At 36.5% G+C, this 16,329-nt stretch overlaps 1 protein-coding gene across 1 annotated transcript in view; it reads right to left on the reverse strand.

The window, feature by feature from the left end:
• Positions 1–16,329, reverse strand: part of EIF5B (eukaryotic translation initiation factor 5B) — a 69,148-nt gene that overhangs the window by 19,412 nt on the left and 33,407 nt on the right. Inside the window, exons 10-12 of the mRNA XM_057558256.1 lie at positions 16,150–16,239; positions 14,485–14,559; positions 9,898–10,184 (exon numbers count right to left, since the gene is read on the reverse strand). Of these exons, the coding sequence (XP_057414239.1) occupies positions 9,898–10,184; positions 14,485–14,559; positions 16,150–16,239 (452 nt within the window). The remainder of the gene's footprint in view (positions 1–9,897; positions 10,185–14,484; positions 14,560–16,149; positions 16,240–16,329) is intronic.

The raw sequence follows: 16,329 nt of genomic DNA on the forward strand, positions 1-16,329 counted from the left end.
TTGCAAGGGAATGCCACAACCTGCATACAAGTTGTTTTGCTGCTTTAACTACATGTAACTGCATTTTACAATGTGAACTTTACAACCTTTGGACAAGGAGACACCTGTTTACAATAGATTTCTGAGCAGCACTGCTAATTATGAATAAAAATGGTGTAAAGTGTTGGCTCAAACTTTCTGAACACTTTTGTACATAGTTAATTTAATGGAATATAATGAATAGAAAAAGGAATTGATCGTTTTGTCAAACTTAGTATATAGTACAACCTCTAACTTACGTGGAGGTTTACATAAAAAGAGCTATATGCTAGCATTCCAACACTTTCATTAGAACTTAAGAATTGTTAAAAATTTTAAAGCAATATATTTCAAAACTGTATCCAGTGTACAAATGCTATGTCTTTTCAATTAGGACATGGTTACTGCAAGCTTCAGCCTAACACATCCAAATGACACTTCCTACCTTCCTAAGTAACCACTAAGCATGAGAAAGCCTGTCCTTGAACTACATGTATTTACTGTAGCGTTTACTTCTAAATACTTCAGCTTTCTGAGAACCAAACAAAATACAAGCTAGCAGTTCCGCTTTAAAATGACAGCCTTTGAAGTACAGTAAAGCTGGCATTCAAATGAAATAACACTTTCACAAAAAGTCTGAAGCAATGTCATTTACAAAACTATCACTATTTTCCATCTAAAAAACCACTTTTGTAAGAACTCTTTCATTCCTACCACTAGACACTGATTCTTTCTATAGAAACTGTAATGAAAAAACATTTTGGAATGTCAAAAGTGAGACGCAAGTATTTACTAGCGAAGAGTAGTACACAACAGCTTCACAACATGTACGACTCAAAAGCAAACGGGACCTTAGTTAGAACTTGATATGGTTGAAAACTGCCTTTCTCTCCCATACTTGATGAAGTGCTGAAATTTTCTGGAGGGCAATGTAGTATATATAGACCATGACTCAGAAATTCTACGTCTAAGTATTTGCTCTGAAGCAATGACAAGTATACAGAGATGCAGGTGTACAACAGTTTGCTCACTGGAGTATTTATCATAGCAAGAATCAGTAACTACTTAATCTTCTTTAGTGGAGGATTTCTTTTTTTTTTTTTTTAAACTTTGGGTTTATTTATTTATTTATTTATGGCTGTGTTGGGTCTTCGTTTCTGTGCAAGGGCTTTCTCTAGTTGCGGCAAGTGGGGGCCACTCTTCATCGCGGTGCACGGGCCTCTCATTATCGCGGCCTCTCTTGTTGCGGAGCACAGGCTCCAGACGCACAGGCTCAGTAATTGTGGCTCACGGGCCTAGTTACTCTGCGGCATGTGGGATCTTCCCAGACCAGGGCTTGAACCCGTGTCCCCTGCATTGGCAGGCAGATTCTCAACCACTGCGCCACCAGGGAAGCCCCAGTGGAGGATTTCTTAATGAGTGTTTCCAAAACCCCAGGGCTGATACCTATCTGGTTGCATAGAATCATATAGGTATCCTATCCACAATGGAGAGTCTTACTTAGGAAGTCTGTGGTGAATGTCAGAAAATTACAGTATATAGCAAGGTTTCAAAACTGTGAAGTGTGTTATAGACTGAACTGTATCTCTTCCAAATTTATACACTGAAGTCCAAACCCCCAATGTGACTTATTTGGAGATAAGGCCTTTAAGGAGGTAATGGAAAGGTTAAATGAGGTCCTAAGGGTGGGGCCCTAATCCAATAGAGCTGGTGTCCTTATACAAGAAAATCAAAAATCTTTCTCAACACTTACAGGCGAAAGGCCATGTCAGGACTCGGTAATAAGGTAGTCACCTGCAAGTAAGGAAAAGAGTCCTCACCAGAAAACAGCCCTGCTAGCTCTTGAATCTTGAACTTCTATCCTCAAAAACTGTCAGAAAATAAATTTCTGTCGTTTAAGCCTACCAGTTTGCAGTATTTTGTTGTGGCAGCCCAAGCAGTTGGATACAAAATTAAATTAGGATCCTTCTATAAAATGGAATACAGTATGGAGCTGTTAAAAGGTGTTGTAAGGCAGGACTTCTTAAATGATGGAATGAGGAGGCTCATCAAGTCCTCTCCCTAAAAAGAAAAGATAAAACTAGACAAAATAGTCTAAACAGCCACTTAAAGACTCTAGAAATCGGCCAACAACATATAACAAATTGAGAAACATTTAATTCAAGAAAATCTACTGGGGCTTCCCTGGTGGCGCAGTGGTTGAGAATCTGCCTGCTAATGCAGGAGACACGGGTTCGAGCCCTGGTCTGGGAAGATCCCACATGCCACGGAGCAGCTGGGCCCGTGAGCCACAGCTGCTGAGCCTGCGCGTCTGGAGCCTGTGCCCCGCAACGGGAGGGGCCGCGATAGTGAAAGGCCCGCGCACCGCGATGAAGAGTGGCCCCCACTTGCCGCAACTAGAGAAAGCCCTCGCACGAACCGAAGACCCAGCACAGCCAAAAATATAAATAAATAAATAAATAAATAAATAAATAAATAAATAAAGGAACAGTTTAAAAAAAAAAAAAAGAAAATCTACTGATCATCAGTAAGAGCAACTGTGGAGTTTCAGACTGGAGTTGCTCCATCACACTCCTCTCACTCCCACAGCTCCATGGGGCAGAAGTGATATGAGAGAGGGACAGGGGATTTCACACTGTAGGGCACTGCCAAAACCAGGAGTGACCCCAATGGCAAACAAAGAGATAAAACTAAAATCACAACTAGACTAAGGTCTTGATACTGGTGAGACAAGAGATAACCAGGAAGATCAGTCAGACATTTAACAGGGAGGTCTGTGGAACAAGACCGACAAACCAGGCTTTGATAAGATACTACTAATCTCCGGTGGTCCAGAAGGCTGTGCCCCTTACAAGGTTGTCAGAAGAGACCAAAGAGGTCCTTGGTGAGTTACTCATTCCTGGCTCAATGAGAGGCCTTGTGAAAACCACTGGGGACTAGAAAACTACCAGATCCACTGGCAAATGGTGGAAGCCTTACTGGCTCAAAGTGTTTGAGCACAACCACTGACAAACCACAGCTGATACTAAGACACTGACCCAGGGCAAGCCCTAGGAAGCCAGGCTTAAAAATAAAAAGAAGAACTTAAAAAACAAAAACAAACAAACAAACAAAAACAAAGAAAACAAAACTGAGAAGAGGCATCAGCAGTTGCATACAATAGAAGCCAAAGACATAACAGAATTAGTCCACCTGATTCACTAGGCAAATACATTTAAAAAAAAAAAACAAACCCAAACTACCACATTTGTAGGAGCCAACAGAACCCATCTCTGAGAGACCCAGATTTTGGACTTAGCAGACAAAGACTCAAAAACAGGGAACCATGTTGAAAGAAAAGTGTGATGATGACTCATCAAAAGAGGACATCAATAAATAGAAAAAAAAATTATTATAAAAAAAAAAACTTGAACATTTTGGAGTTAAAAAGTTCAGTAACAAATTTAAAAATTCACTGAAGGGGCTCAACAGTAGCTATAACCTGGCAGAAGAAAGAATCAAAGAACTTAAAGATAGATTAACAGAAACTAAACAGGAATGAAGAAAAATGGACAGAGCCCTGAGAGATCTGCAGGATACCCTCAAGTGCACCAGTGGAGTTCCAGAAGGAGAGGAGACAGAGAAATAGGCAGAAAGAATATTTGAAGAAATAATGGCAGAATATGTTCAAAATTTGACAAAAAACATCAATCTACACAACTAAAAAACTCAAAAAACTCCAAGTAGGATAAATACAAAAGATAGCCACACCAAGACACACCCTAGTTAAATTGTTAAAAGCCAAGATCAAAAAGAAAATCTTGACAGCAAGAGAAAAATCACTCACTGTGTAGAAGGGAACCCAAATAAGAGTAACAGCTTAATTTTAATCATAAGCAATGGAGACCAGAGACAATGAAGTAACATATTCAAAGGACTAAACAAGAGAAAAAAATTGTCATGCAAGAATTCCGCATGCAGCAATATTATCTTTAAAAATGAAGGTAAAATAAAGAATTCCCAGACTTAAAAAGACTAAGAGAATTCACTGCTAGAAGATTAGCATGATGAGAAATATCACAGAAAGTTTATCAGGGTGAAATGAAGTGACACCAGATGGTAACTAAAAGCCACATGAAGAAAAAAGGGGTGATGGTAAAAGATGATTATATAGGTAAATATAAAAGACAGTAAAAATTACCTTTTTCTATTTTCTTCTCTTAAAGGCTGATTTAAAAGATAACTTCAAAAATAATTCTAAAGTTGTATGCTTGATCTTATAACAGATAAAGATGTAACAAATATTACAAAGACAGAACAAAGGCAAGGCGAGGGAGGTACTGGAGCTATACTGTAGCAAAGAAATGACACCAGCAGAAACTCAAATTCATAGGAAGAAATAAGGAATACTAGAAACGTTAATATTTAGGCTAATATTAAAGACTATCAATATATTTTTCTCCTTTCTTCTCTGAATTCCTTTAAAAGATATAAGATCAAATAAGACATTAATAGCACCACTGTTTTATTGGGTTTGTAACATTTATAAACATAATATATGTAACAATAATACATAATATATGTAACAATAATAGCATAAAGGAAGAAGAAAGAAATGGATCTATATTGGAACAAAATCTTTTTTTAACTAGAATTAAGCTACTAGTAATAGAAAATAGGAAGTTAAGATACATATTGTAATGCCTAGAGTAACCATGAAGAAAATAACTTAAAAAAAGAGAAAAAGACACAAGAGACATGCAATATGTAGAAAACAAATAGCAAAATGAGAGAAGAAAATTCAGTCACATCTATGACAACTTTTTTTTTCTTTTTTCCTTTTCCTTTTTTTTTTTTTTTTTTTGCCACACCAAGTGGCTTGTGAGATCTTAGTCCCCCAACCAGGGATTTAACCCAGGCCCTCAGCAGTGAAAGTGCAGAGTCCTAACCACTGGACCGGTGGGGAATTCCCCATAATAACTTTAAATGTGAATCAATTAAATGCCCTTAAAGGCACATTGTGTGACTGGATGAAATAGCAAGATTAAAGCACATGCTGTCAGCAAGAGACACTTTAGAGTCAAAGACACAGACATAAACTGAAAGCATTAAGACTGAAAACATACCGTGCAAATGGTAACTATAAGAGAGATTCATGGCTATGTTAATAACAGACAAAAAATGTTATTAGAGACAAGAGAGACATATCTATATCCTCAAGAAGGTATAACAAGTATAAACACATACAAACCTAACAGAGACCCAAAATACATGAAGAAAAAACTGAAAACATTGAGGGGAGAAATAAAATTCAAGAATAAATTTGGGAACTTCAATAGCCCACTCTCAATAATGGATAGAAAAACTATACATAAAATGAGCAAATGTATAGAAAATTTGAACAGAAGTATCAACAAAACCAACCTAACTAACAGCAGACCCACCAACAGCAGAATCCACATTCTTCCTAAGTACACAAGAAATTCTCCAGAAGAGACCATATGCTAGAAGATAAAACAGGCCAATTATTTTAAAATGACAGAAACTATACAAAGTATGTTCTCTGACCACAATGGTCAGAATTTAGAATTAACAGAAGGAAAATAAGGAAAATCCACAAATATTTGCAAATTATAACAATACACTTCTAAATAATTCATGATCAAAGAAGAAATAGTAAAAGCGAGATTAGAAAATCTGAGTTGAATGAAAACCAAAAAACATCAAAATTTGTGGGATGCAGCTAAAGCAGTACCTTAGAGGCAAATCTGTAACTGTAAATGCCTATATGATGTGGAGAAAAAAAGAATGGTCTCAAATCAATTATCTAAGTTGTCACCTTAAGAAATTAGCAAAAGAAGAGGAAACTAAACCCAAACTAAAAAGAAAATAATAAAGAATAAAAAATCAACTAAAAAGAGAACAAACAAAAATAAAGAAAAATCAATGAAACCAAAAGTTGGTTTGAGATGCTCAAGAAGATGGAAAACCTTTAACCAGACAGACCAAGAAAAAAAAAACAAAGAGGAGACAAAGATCACCAAAATTAGAATCAAAAGAGGAGACACCACTACTGACCTTACAGAAACTTAAAGGACTGTAAAAGGATGCTATGAACAATTTTATGCTCACAACTTAGATGAAAAACAATAATCAGAAACTCAAAAATTACTGATAATGACTCAAGATGAAAAAGAAAATGACAATACAATAAACTGAATTAGTAATTTTAAAATCCTCCCCCCAAAAATGCTTTATTGATGAATCCCAACAAACATTCAAAACAGGAAATAATATAATCCTTCACAAACTCTTGGAGAAAGTAGAGAAGGATGGAACACTTCCCAACTAATCCTACGAGGTTAATATTAATCTGAAATCAAAGCCAGAGAAACACATCTTAAGGAAAGAAAGTTACTGATCCATATCCTCATAGGTATAGATCACAAATTCCTCAACAAAATATTACAAATGACATCCAGTACCATATAAAAAGGATTATATACCATGATCAAGTGGGATTTATTCCAGGAATGCAAGGTTGGTTGAATACCAATTAACATAATACATCATATATTAGTTTAAAAAAAGGGAAAAACCCATCTCAATAAATATACAAAAAGCATCTATCATCCACTCACCGACAGAAACTCACCACAAACTAGGAAAAGAAGGGATTTTCATCAAACTGACAAAGGACATCTGTGAAAAACCCACTGCTAATATCATAGTTAATGGTGAAAATCTGAACATTTTCCCCCAAAATACTGGGAACAACGCAAGTATGTCTGTTCTTACCACTTCTATTCAACAATATATTGGTCTAGCCAGGGAAATAGGGCAAAAAAAGAGAAATAAGCAGCAGTAAGAATGGAAAGGAAGAATTAAATTGTCTTTGATAGATGACATGACACTGATTACAGAAAGTCCTAAGCAATCCATGAAAAATTACTGGAATAAAAAAATTTCAGTATAGTTGCAGGATACAAGATCTATAAAATCAACTGCACCTTTATACTAACAATGGAAGATTAAATAAAGTGACTCCATTCACAAGAGCATCAAAAACAATAAATATACTTGGCAATAAATTTAACAAAAGAAATCATAAATCCTGTACTCTGAAAACTACAAAACACTGCTGGATGAAATTTTAAGAGAGATAAATAAATGGAGAGACAGCCTTTTTCCATGGATTGGAAGATTTAATATTAATAAGATGGTAATTCTCCATAAAATTGATCTACAGATTCAATGCAATCTCTATCAAAGTCTGAGTAGACTTTTTGCAGAAACTGCTGACCCTAAAATCTGTATGGAAAAGCAAGTGACCTAGGATAGTCAAAACTATCTGAAAGCAAGAATAATGTCAGAAGACTTACATTTCCCAATTTCAAAACTTACCATAAAACTACAGTAACTGAAAACAGTACGGTACTGACAGAAGAACAGATATACAAATGAATGAAACAGAACTCAAAAGTCGAAAAATAAACTCTCACATTTCTGATCACTTGATTTGTCAAAAATGACAAGACAACACAATGGGGGAAGAGTAGTCTTTTAAACAAATGATGCTGGTTAAATTCATTAAAAAATGATGTTAGTCCCTTACATCACACCATACAAAAAAATTATCTTAACAAAGAGTTAAAGATACAAGAACAAAAAGTATAAATTTTTAAGAAGAAAACACAGGGCAAAATATTCATGATCTTGGATTAGGCAAAGATTTCTTCAATACAACACCAGAGGCATGCTCTAGTAAAAGAAAAATTTAATAAACTGGATGTTACCAAAATTAAAAATTTATGCACTTCAAAAGAAACTATTAAAAAATGAAAGGAACTCTTACAACTCAATAATAAAAAGACAAATTCCAAAATTTAAAAACGGACAAAAATTTGAATAGATGTTTCAACAATGAAGATTATAGGAATGGCCAATAAACATCAAAGATATGCTCAACATCATGGAAATGCAAATTAAAACTGCAATAAGATATACTACTTCACATCCTTTATAACGGTTATAATGGAAAAGCAGACAATAACAAGTATTAGTGAGGATGTAGAGAAACTAGAACCCTCAACTGATAAAAATCTTCAGTTGCAAAGCCACTCTGAAAAATAGTTTAGTAGTTTCTGAAAAAGTTAAACACAAATTTACCATATGATTCAGCAATTTCACTCCTAGGAACATATCCAAAAGACATAAAAACATGCTTCCATGCAAAGATTCATATTATGAGAATGTTTATAACAGTACTACTTATAATAGCCAAAAAAGTAAAAAACTCAAATGTCCTTCAACTGGTGAATGGACAGTAATAAAATGTGGTATATTTATGCAACAAAACACTATTTGTCAGTAAAAAGGAACAAAGTACTGATAGAGCAACAACACAGATGAATAGGCTTAAGTGAAATAAGCCAGACACAAAAGACTACATATTATTTGATTGCATTTATAATGAAGTTTCCAAAGACAGCTCTCTAGAGACGGAAAAACAGATTAGTAGTTGCATAGGGCTAGGAATGGGGAATGACTGCAAACTGGCACAAGGAGTTTTTCTGGGGTGATGAAAATATTCTAAAGTTGAGTTGTGGTGATGGTTGCACAACTCTGTAAATTTACAAAATGTCACTGAATTGTACACTTAAAATGGGTCAATTTTATGGTACGTAAATCATATCTCAACCAAGCTGTTTAAAAATTGTTGAGCTAAAGAGGCCCATAGCATATTGTTACATGGAAAATAATATGCATCCACAAAATTTATTATCTAATTTTTAATGAATTTTTTTTTTAACATGAGGCTCATAAACAGATTCATTAACAAGGGTAGTTCTTGTTATCTCACTGGGGAGTGAGATAATGGGGGAACTTTTACTTTCTGATTACACCCATTCTGTTTGTTTTTAAATCATCAAACACAGTACACAAACTGTCTCTCTTACACATAGGTATACAACAAGGGAGTTGGCCTGAGTAGGTGCTGTGGGGAAGAAGCAGAGACACATGCAGGAGAAGGGAGGGGATCTAGTGGGTGGAGGCCAGAGATACTGCTCAACATCCTAAAATGAAGAGGACAGTGCCCCACAGCAGAGAATTATTCAGCCCAAAAATGTCAACAGTGCTGGGGTTGAGAAACCCCAGTTTACAATAGACTTTGTTAGTCCTTTAGAGATTCAGAAAATCTATTCCTATCTAGACTTTACAGAAGGAAAAGGCAAATACTGATATATAGGTATTAAAACAAAAATTTAAAACTAGAATTACATATGAAAAGATTAAGAAAAAGAAAGCTAAGAACAGTTTTTAGCTTTAAAATAGTTTAGCATCCTCAAAGCAAACTAAAGTAGTTTTTAGTGTATTATTTATGCTAAGCTGACATAACTAAACAAAACTTTCTCTTGAAGCCTAGTAGAAGTAGTAGTAGAAGTCTACCTCAGTGTAGGTCAAACAGTAAGCCAGCTAGGCATGTGAACTTGACTAAATATTGATAGAAGCCTCATTAACCCACCAGATTTAAACAACTAAAGGGATCAGATGCCTCAGAATGACTAACCTATATACATAAGGCAAAAACTCAACTAGAGGGCATAAGCTCAGAATACCTCTGTATACCGATAAACCATCACTCAAAGAGCACATTAAAATTTGGAGGAACAAAGAAAAAAATGATGAAGCAGTCACCATTCTGTCTTAGGTAAGAGTGAGGTCCTTGGGTTAGACCCCGTTAAAGACCTATTATGTCTCCACAAAAACTGGACAAAGATACCACTCTGAGACTGTATTTTTAAAAGTGCTCCTCAATAAAAGCCTTTAGTTGTATAGTTTTAATGATCACAGAGGAGTGGGGAGGAAAGGAGGAAAGAGAAGAGGAAAAATAAATACCTCGATCCTCCGTTTTGCTTTGTCATAAGCCCGTTCTTCTTTAGTTCGATCATCATCAGAGTCATACTCAGATTCTGAGCTCACTTCTTTACTTGGCTTTTTATCTAATGTTTTCCCCACATCCTTCTCATCTGACACCTTTTCATCTTCTTCATCGCCTTCACTGCCTTCACTGTCTCCTTCTTCTTCCTCTTCTTCTTCACTCTCTTCGTCATCCTCCTCCTCCTCCTCTTCCTCCTCTTCCTCTTCAGGGTTTTCTTTTACTTCTATATGCACTGTGTTTCCTACTTTCAGGAAAAGAGATTTTGAAATAAATGAAAGTTAAAAATGGGATTTCTATCAAGATAGAGACCTTAAAGGAAAAATAATACTGAACATGTACTAAGTAAGGCAGTAACATTTTAATACAGCATTAATTCCAAATTAATGTTTTCATACATCATAAATGCAAAGTGTTTGTCTACATTGCTACAATGAAGACTGCCATTTAACAGTAAAAACGTAATGCATTAACCATACTTAAGCTAATAAACAAGAAAAGCATTACTAAGCCAGGATACAAGAGAGGACAGAAACCCAGGGAGGCGGACACGATGCCTAGTACTTTCTTCCCCGTGGGGTCATTTGCAGATCCTGGAGGAGGCAGCTGAAAAGCTATGAAGCTCGTAGTGGCTCCTCAAAGCTTAGGGGTCCAGGCACTGGGAGTTCAGGCCTACCAAGGATTTCCACAGGGCGAGGGAGATGGACACTGGGTAATACCCTTATCGCGGGGTGAAATCCTGAAAAACTGTATCGTAGCAGTAAGGATAAACGAGAAGTAAACAGGGTCTCCCCATTATTGGCATATCACCTCCAGATTCTCTAAATTCCACATGTGGAATAAGATAACTCTATGTTGCTAGTTCACTCAGACTCCTGGTAGATGTACATATAAATTCTCTCTGGAGGAAGAAAACACCAACCTTGACATCAAATTATTTCTACAGTTGCAAACAATTGAGGAGAAAATTAATGAACCAGAACACAGATCAGAAGAAACAATCTACAATGAACCATGCAGAGTCAATAGGTAAAAAATACAGAAAAGAGGAAAAGATACAGTGATAGAGTAAGAAGGTCTATCATAGGCTTAACTAATATCCCTGAGAAGAAATAGTGGCTCATAACACTGCAAAACTGATAAAAACATATAGGCAGATTAAATAAAAAGAAAACAAACCTAGCCACATTATAATAAAACTGATGAAAACGAAAGACACATGAAAAATTTAGGCTGGTACCTGACTTTTTTTTTTTTTTAATAAATTTATTTATTTATTTATTTATTTATTTATTTATTTTTGGCTGTGTTGGGTCTTCGTTTCTGTGCGAGGGCTTTCTCTAGTTGGGGCAAGCAGGGGCCACTCTTCATCGTGGTGCACGGGCCTCTCACTGTCGCGGCCTCTCTTGTTGTGGAGCACAGGCTTCCAGACATGCAGGCTCAGTAGTTGTGGCTCACGGACCCAGTTGCTCCGCGGCATGTGGGATCTTCCCAGACCAGGGCTCGAACCCGTGTCCCCTGCACTGGCAGGCAGATTCTCAACCACTGCGCCACCAGAGAAGCCCTAGGCTGGTACCTGACTTTTAAACAGAAACAATAAAAGCCAAGACAAGGGACTAATATCTTCAAAGTATTAATAAAATTATGACTAAGAATTCCTCATTCAGTATGTCACCTTCAAGAATGAAGATGAGAGAAAGATATTTTCAGAAAAGCAAAAATGGAATGTCTCAGTAACAGATTCATACTGAAGGAAATTCTAAAAGGTATTCTTTAGGCTGGAAGAAATGATCCCAAATAAAGGTCAGAGGTGCAGGAAAAAATGAAGCATAACAAAAGCTAAGAATGTGGGTAAACTTAAATATATACTGACTGCTTTTTAAAAAAAGCTATTATGGGGTTTAAAACAGAGAATTAAAATTAATGAGCACAATGGTATATAAATTGAGAATTGGTTAAATGTTGTTTATGTATTCTTTGGTCTTTACATTGCCTGCAAAGAAGGTAACAGTAGACAGTGATAGTTCAAAGATCCACATTAGGCCCAGTCGGAGGGCCGAGGAATGGTGGTCCGGGTTGGGCAGAGAGGGGGAAGGCAGGGTGCAGCCGTTGTGCAGCGTAGTCCCCCAACCTGCTGCCAGCTCTGTAGCCTGGCAGGCCCCAGCACTGTCTGCTGATCTCGGGCTGGAGCCATGGGGGTGCCTGGGGGAGGTTTAACACTAAGGGTATTCCCTATCGTGGCTTTTAAAGGTCTTCCATTTTCTCAGATTGCTTTCTTTTCATCCCTCCGTGCTGTTCCCGCACCCCTGGAAAGGACCTACCTTTCAAGGTCCCCCTCAAGTGTCCCCCTCTAGAAGTCTTTTACAGCCCCTTCCTCGCCCCTCATCCAACACACTTAGGTGTCCCCTTTGGGCCCCACAGAAATGTCTGAACACCGCTGTTAGGGCTTCGCTCCTTCAACAACAAAACGTGTTTATTGGCGCCTGTTATTTGCCAGGCACTGTTTTTTAATTTCTGCATTAGTTTCTGTCTCTCATCAGATTTGAGGGCAGGAGCCATGTCATTATGGAATCCATAGAGGGAAAGGGGAAGAGGCAGGCTTTGGAATCAGGCCCAGGCGGCTCCAGATGCAGCTCCACCACTTAAGGACAGCTGCCTGCCCTCTGACAACTTTCCTAACCCCCTCAGCCCCTCTCAGCTTTTGTGAGGATTTAAAAGGCATCTATCAGGAAGGGGTGGGCACTTACACAGAGCAGTTGCCCACCCATCTATTTATTCTTGCACAAATCCTTGTTTGGGGTGTCTAGTGTGCAAAGCACTGCCACAGGCATTGCAGGGAACAGAGAAATCAAGTCCTCATCTTCTAGTGGGGGCTGACGTGAGAGGAGGTGATAAGGACTGGGAGGAGGAATACTGGGTGAGAAGATGGAGAAAAAGGGAAAAAAAAAAAAAAAAGATCCACGTTAAAACTCTCTAGAGTAACCACTAAAAGTAAGCAGAAAATTACAAAACTTCCAAGCTCATGAAAGGAGAAAAAACTTCAAATAATCCAAAAGATGGTTAGAAAGGAGAGAAAAAGAAACAGAACAAATAAGAAGAACTTAATAAGATGATAAATATAAAATCAATATACTTTATTAACTCTATCAAATGTTAGATGTAATGGGCTAAGTACTCTAGGTAAAATATAAAAATTGACAAACTAGATTTAAAACCTCAACTATATGCTGTTTAAGGATGTAGAAAGTGTAATAAGGACAGAAGAAGATCATGTAAATTAAAGCTGGTATAGCTATTAATATCAGATAAGGTAGACTTTAAGGCAAAAGACATCGCTAGAAATAAAACGATAAAACAGTTAATTCATCAGAAAGATATAAGATTACATTCATCTAATAATATAGCACCAAAATATATAAAGCAAAAATTAATATAACTCATGGAGAAATAGACAATCTACAAGCACGATGGGAGATTTGAACACACAACTCTCAGTGAGAGAGAGAAAAAGCACACCAGAAAAAAAACTCAGAACAGAACATAAGAGGTGAACAAAATGATCAGCAAACTTAACTAAATATAGGTAACAAGTCACCCAACGAATGCAGAATATAAACTCTTTCCAATCACATATGAAACATTTATAATAATTTACAACCCAACAAATGGTTGGTTAAGTCAACATATTTCAAAGGATAGAACCATGTATTTTTCTGATCACAATGAAGTAACAAAGATACGTAAAGTCCTCACTTTCATAAATTAAGAAATATACTTTTGGGGCTTCCTTGGTGGCGCAGTGGTTGAGAATCTGCCTGCCAATGCAGGGGACACGGGTTCGAGCCCTGGTCTGGGAAGATCCCACATGCCATGGAGCGACTAGGCCTGTGAGCCACAATTGCTGAGCCTGCGCGTCTGGAGCCTGTGCTCCCCAACAAGAGAGGCCGCGATAGTGAGAGGCCCGCGCACCGCGATGAAGAGTGGACCCCACTTGCCACAACTAGAGGAAGCCCTCGCACAGAAACAAAGACCCAACACAACCATAAATTAATTAATTAATTAATTTTAAAAAAAAAGAATAAAGAGACTTTATTAAAAAAAAAAAAAAAAAAAAAACTTAGCAAAAAGCCAGCAAATTAATCCCTAAAAAAGAAGACAGGAAGAAATGACAAAAACACTTTTTATTCATAGTGATTAGGAACTAAACTATTCATTTGTATTATCTTTGTATTATCTTTTAAGTTCAAGAGGTTTTTTTGGTAGGTTAGCTTTAATAACTTATCCCCATTTTTAACATTATCACTCTGGGAAAAAACGTATTCTAAAGCCTAGGCAACTATCTTACAAATGACTTTCTGAAAAACCATTTATTAATAAAATCAGGATCCATATGAGGACTTAGGAACCATGGCAATGGAGAGAGCAAGACTGGTCTCTGTCCCCAGGAATGTTCATACAGCGTTCATCATCGGGAGACTATTTCTTTAAATATATACACACCTCCAATAACCACTGGACTTATCAATGTGTGCTTATGAGCTACTCACCTGTTTCTCTCTCCTCATCACTAGCCATAGCTTCCCAATCATCCAATCCAGCATCCTCAGTTTCTTCTTCCTCTTCTGTAAATAAAATTTCCATTAAAGACACAGAATATATCTAGACACATAAGATTGCTTTTAGAAAAAAAAAATTATGTAGAAAATTATCCTGACATAAAAAAAGAAATGTTTTAGTTATGCAAAAAGTACGTACACAATTTCATTACCTTTGGGACTAGTTTTCAATATACCTAGCATGTTAAATCCTCTACTATTACAAAATGCTTCACAATTTCCTCGTGTTTTGAATACACTGTATTAAACTTAACGCACATTTCATATCTGAGGTAATTAAAATATTGGCAACTCATTGAAATGTTCCTTTAGATCTTGAAAAGGGTAAATGATGGCATTCAGTTCTTGAGGATAAAAGAAATTTCACATATATCTTCTTTCTGATCTTCAACCTATACTTAATACGTAAGAATGTACTGTTTATTTTGCTTTAACCTCTACAAATATATATAAATACAACTTAAATTACATAGTTGGAGGTACAAATCTACACTTCTATTCCAGTTGAAAATAAGAACAGTACGTTGTGCTTACAACCCAAAAAATAGCCAGAAAGATATAATTTTGAATTTATAGACTTTAAACTCTCATTAACAAAAATTACTCTTTTTACTGAAATCTAATCAAGCAAAATTATTCTCAAATGAAAGGAAGATGAGATTGGGACACTGTAGTATTTGTTTCCCTGTCATAATTACTATTTGCCAACAAGTTTGGATACGCCTTCTTGAGGAGGAAATGAGTCAGAAACACATACCCCTAACTCCTCCTAAATTAGCAATTCTTTCTAGTGCTACAAATATCACCTAAAATAGGGAACTGCTGTTAAGTCTATCAATGTGAATTTCTCTAATCTCATCCTGTTAAGCTGAGGTGTGCCCAGGAAAATGATCCTTTTTATATTGAGAATAGGAGGGGAAGAAGAATAGGATCAGTAATACCTTTCACCAGCGTGGGTCAGTCTTAACATTCTCTAAAGCTGCTCCCATTCCTGTCTTTAAACACTGGAGATTCTCCTGATTTTATGAAACATACATTTAGCCAGCCTCTGGCTCTCCTAGCAACAGCTATCTCATGAATTAGAACAATGTTTATCTTAAAGAAAAAAAAAAAAATCCAGAGATTTTCTCCAATCTCAAAACACACATACAAAATGAGTAAGTTGAATCCCCTTACTAATTTAGTAAAGAGAAGCTGACCTCTGAAGATTTTAAAATGCCAATTTTTATGACTCTTAATGAAAGTTCTAATTAAAAATGCTTCCAATTTGCTTCCAAAGGATTAAATAAAGAACTTTAGTTCTTCTTGGTACCGCTTAAGAATTCTGACCCATAAATAAAAACATCAGAGAAAATCCAAATACCTCTCTCTATCCTCTCTACAAAACATTTTACCAACACTATTGTAAAGAACAAAAGTGATTCAAGTCTCACCTCTACACTTTTTTCAGTGGAAATGAAATGATTTAGAGAAAAGAAAGAACTATGAAGAAGGTCATCTTGCCAGACATTTGGTTTCCCCAAACTAACGATAACCAAGACAACTTATGACACATCAGTGATATTTAATAGGAATTAATTAGTCAACACTACTGACCTGGTTCAACAGGAGGTGGTGTCTCTTCTTTTTCAGGTACTCCTTGTTCCACAACTTCTACAGCAGCACTTAATTCCATTGGTTCACATACTGAAAACAGGAACAGAAACCAAGTTAACAATACTTTTCAGTGCATAATTTGTTAGGATACTCTGTTAAGTACTGAATAAAAACCAGTAG

This window comes from Balaenoptera acutorostrata, chromosome 12, assembly GCF_949987535.1.
Source record: "Balaenoptera acutorostrata chromosome 12, mBalAcu1.1, whole genome shotgun sequence".
NCBI lineage: Eukaryota > Metazoa > Chordata > Mammalia > Artiodactyla > Balaenopteridae > Balaenoptera > Balaenoptera acutorostrata.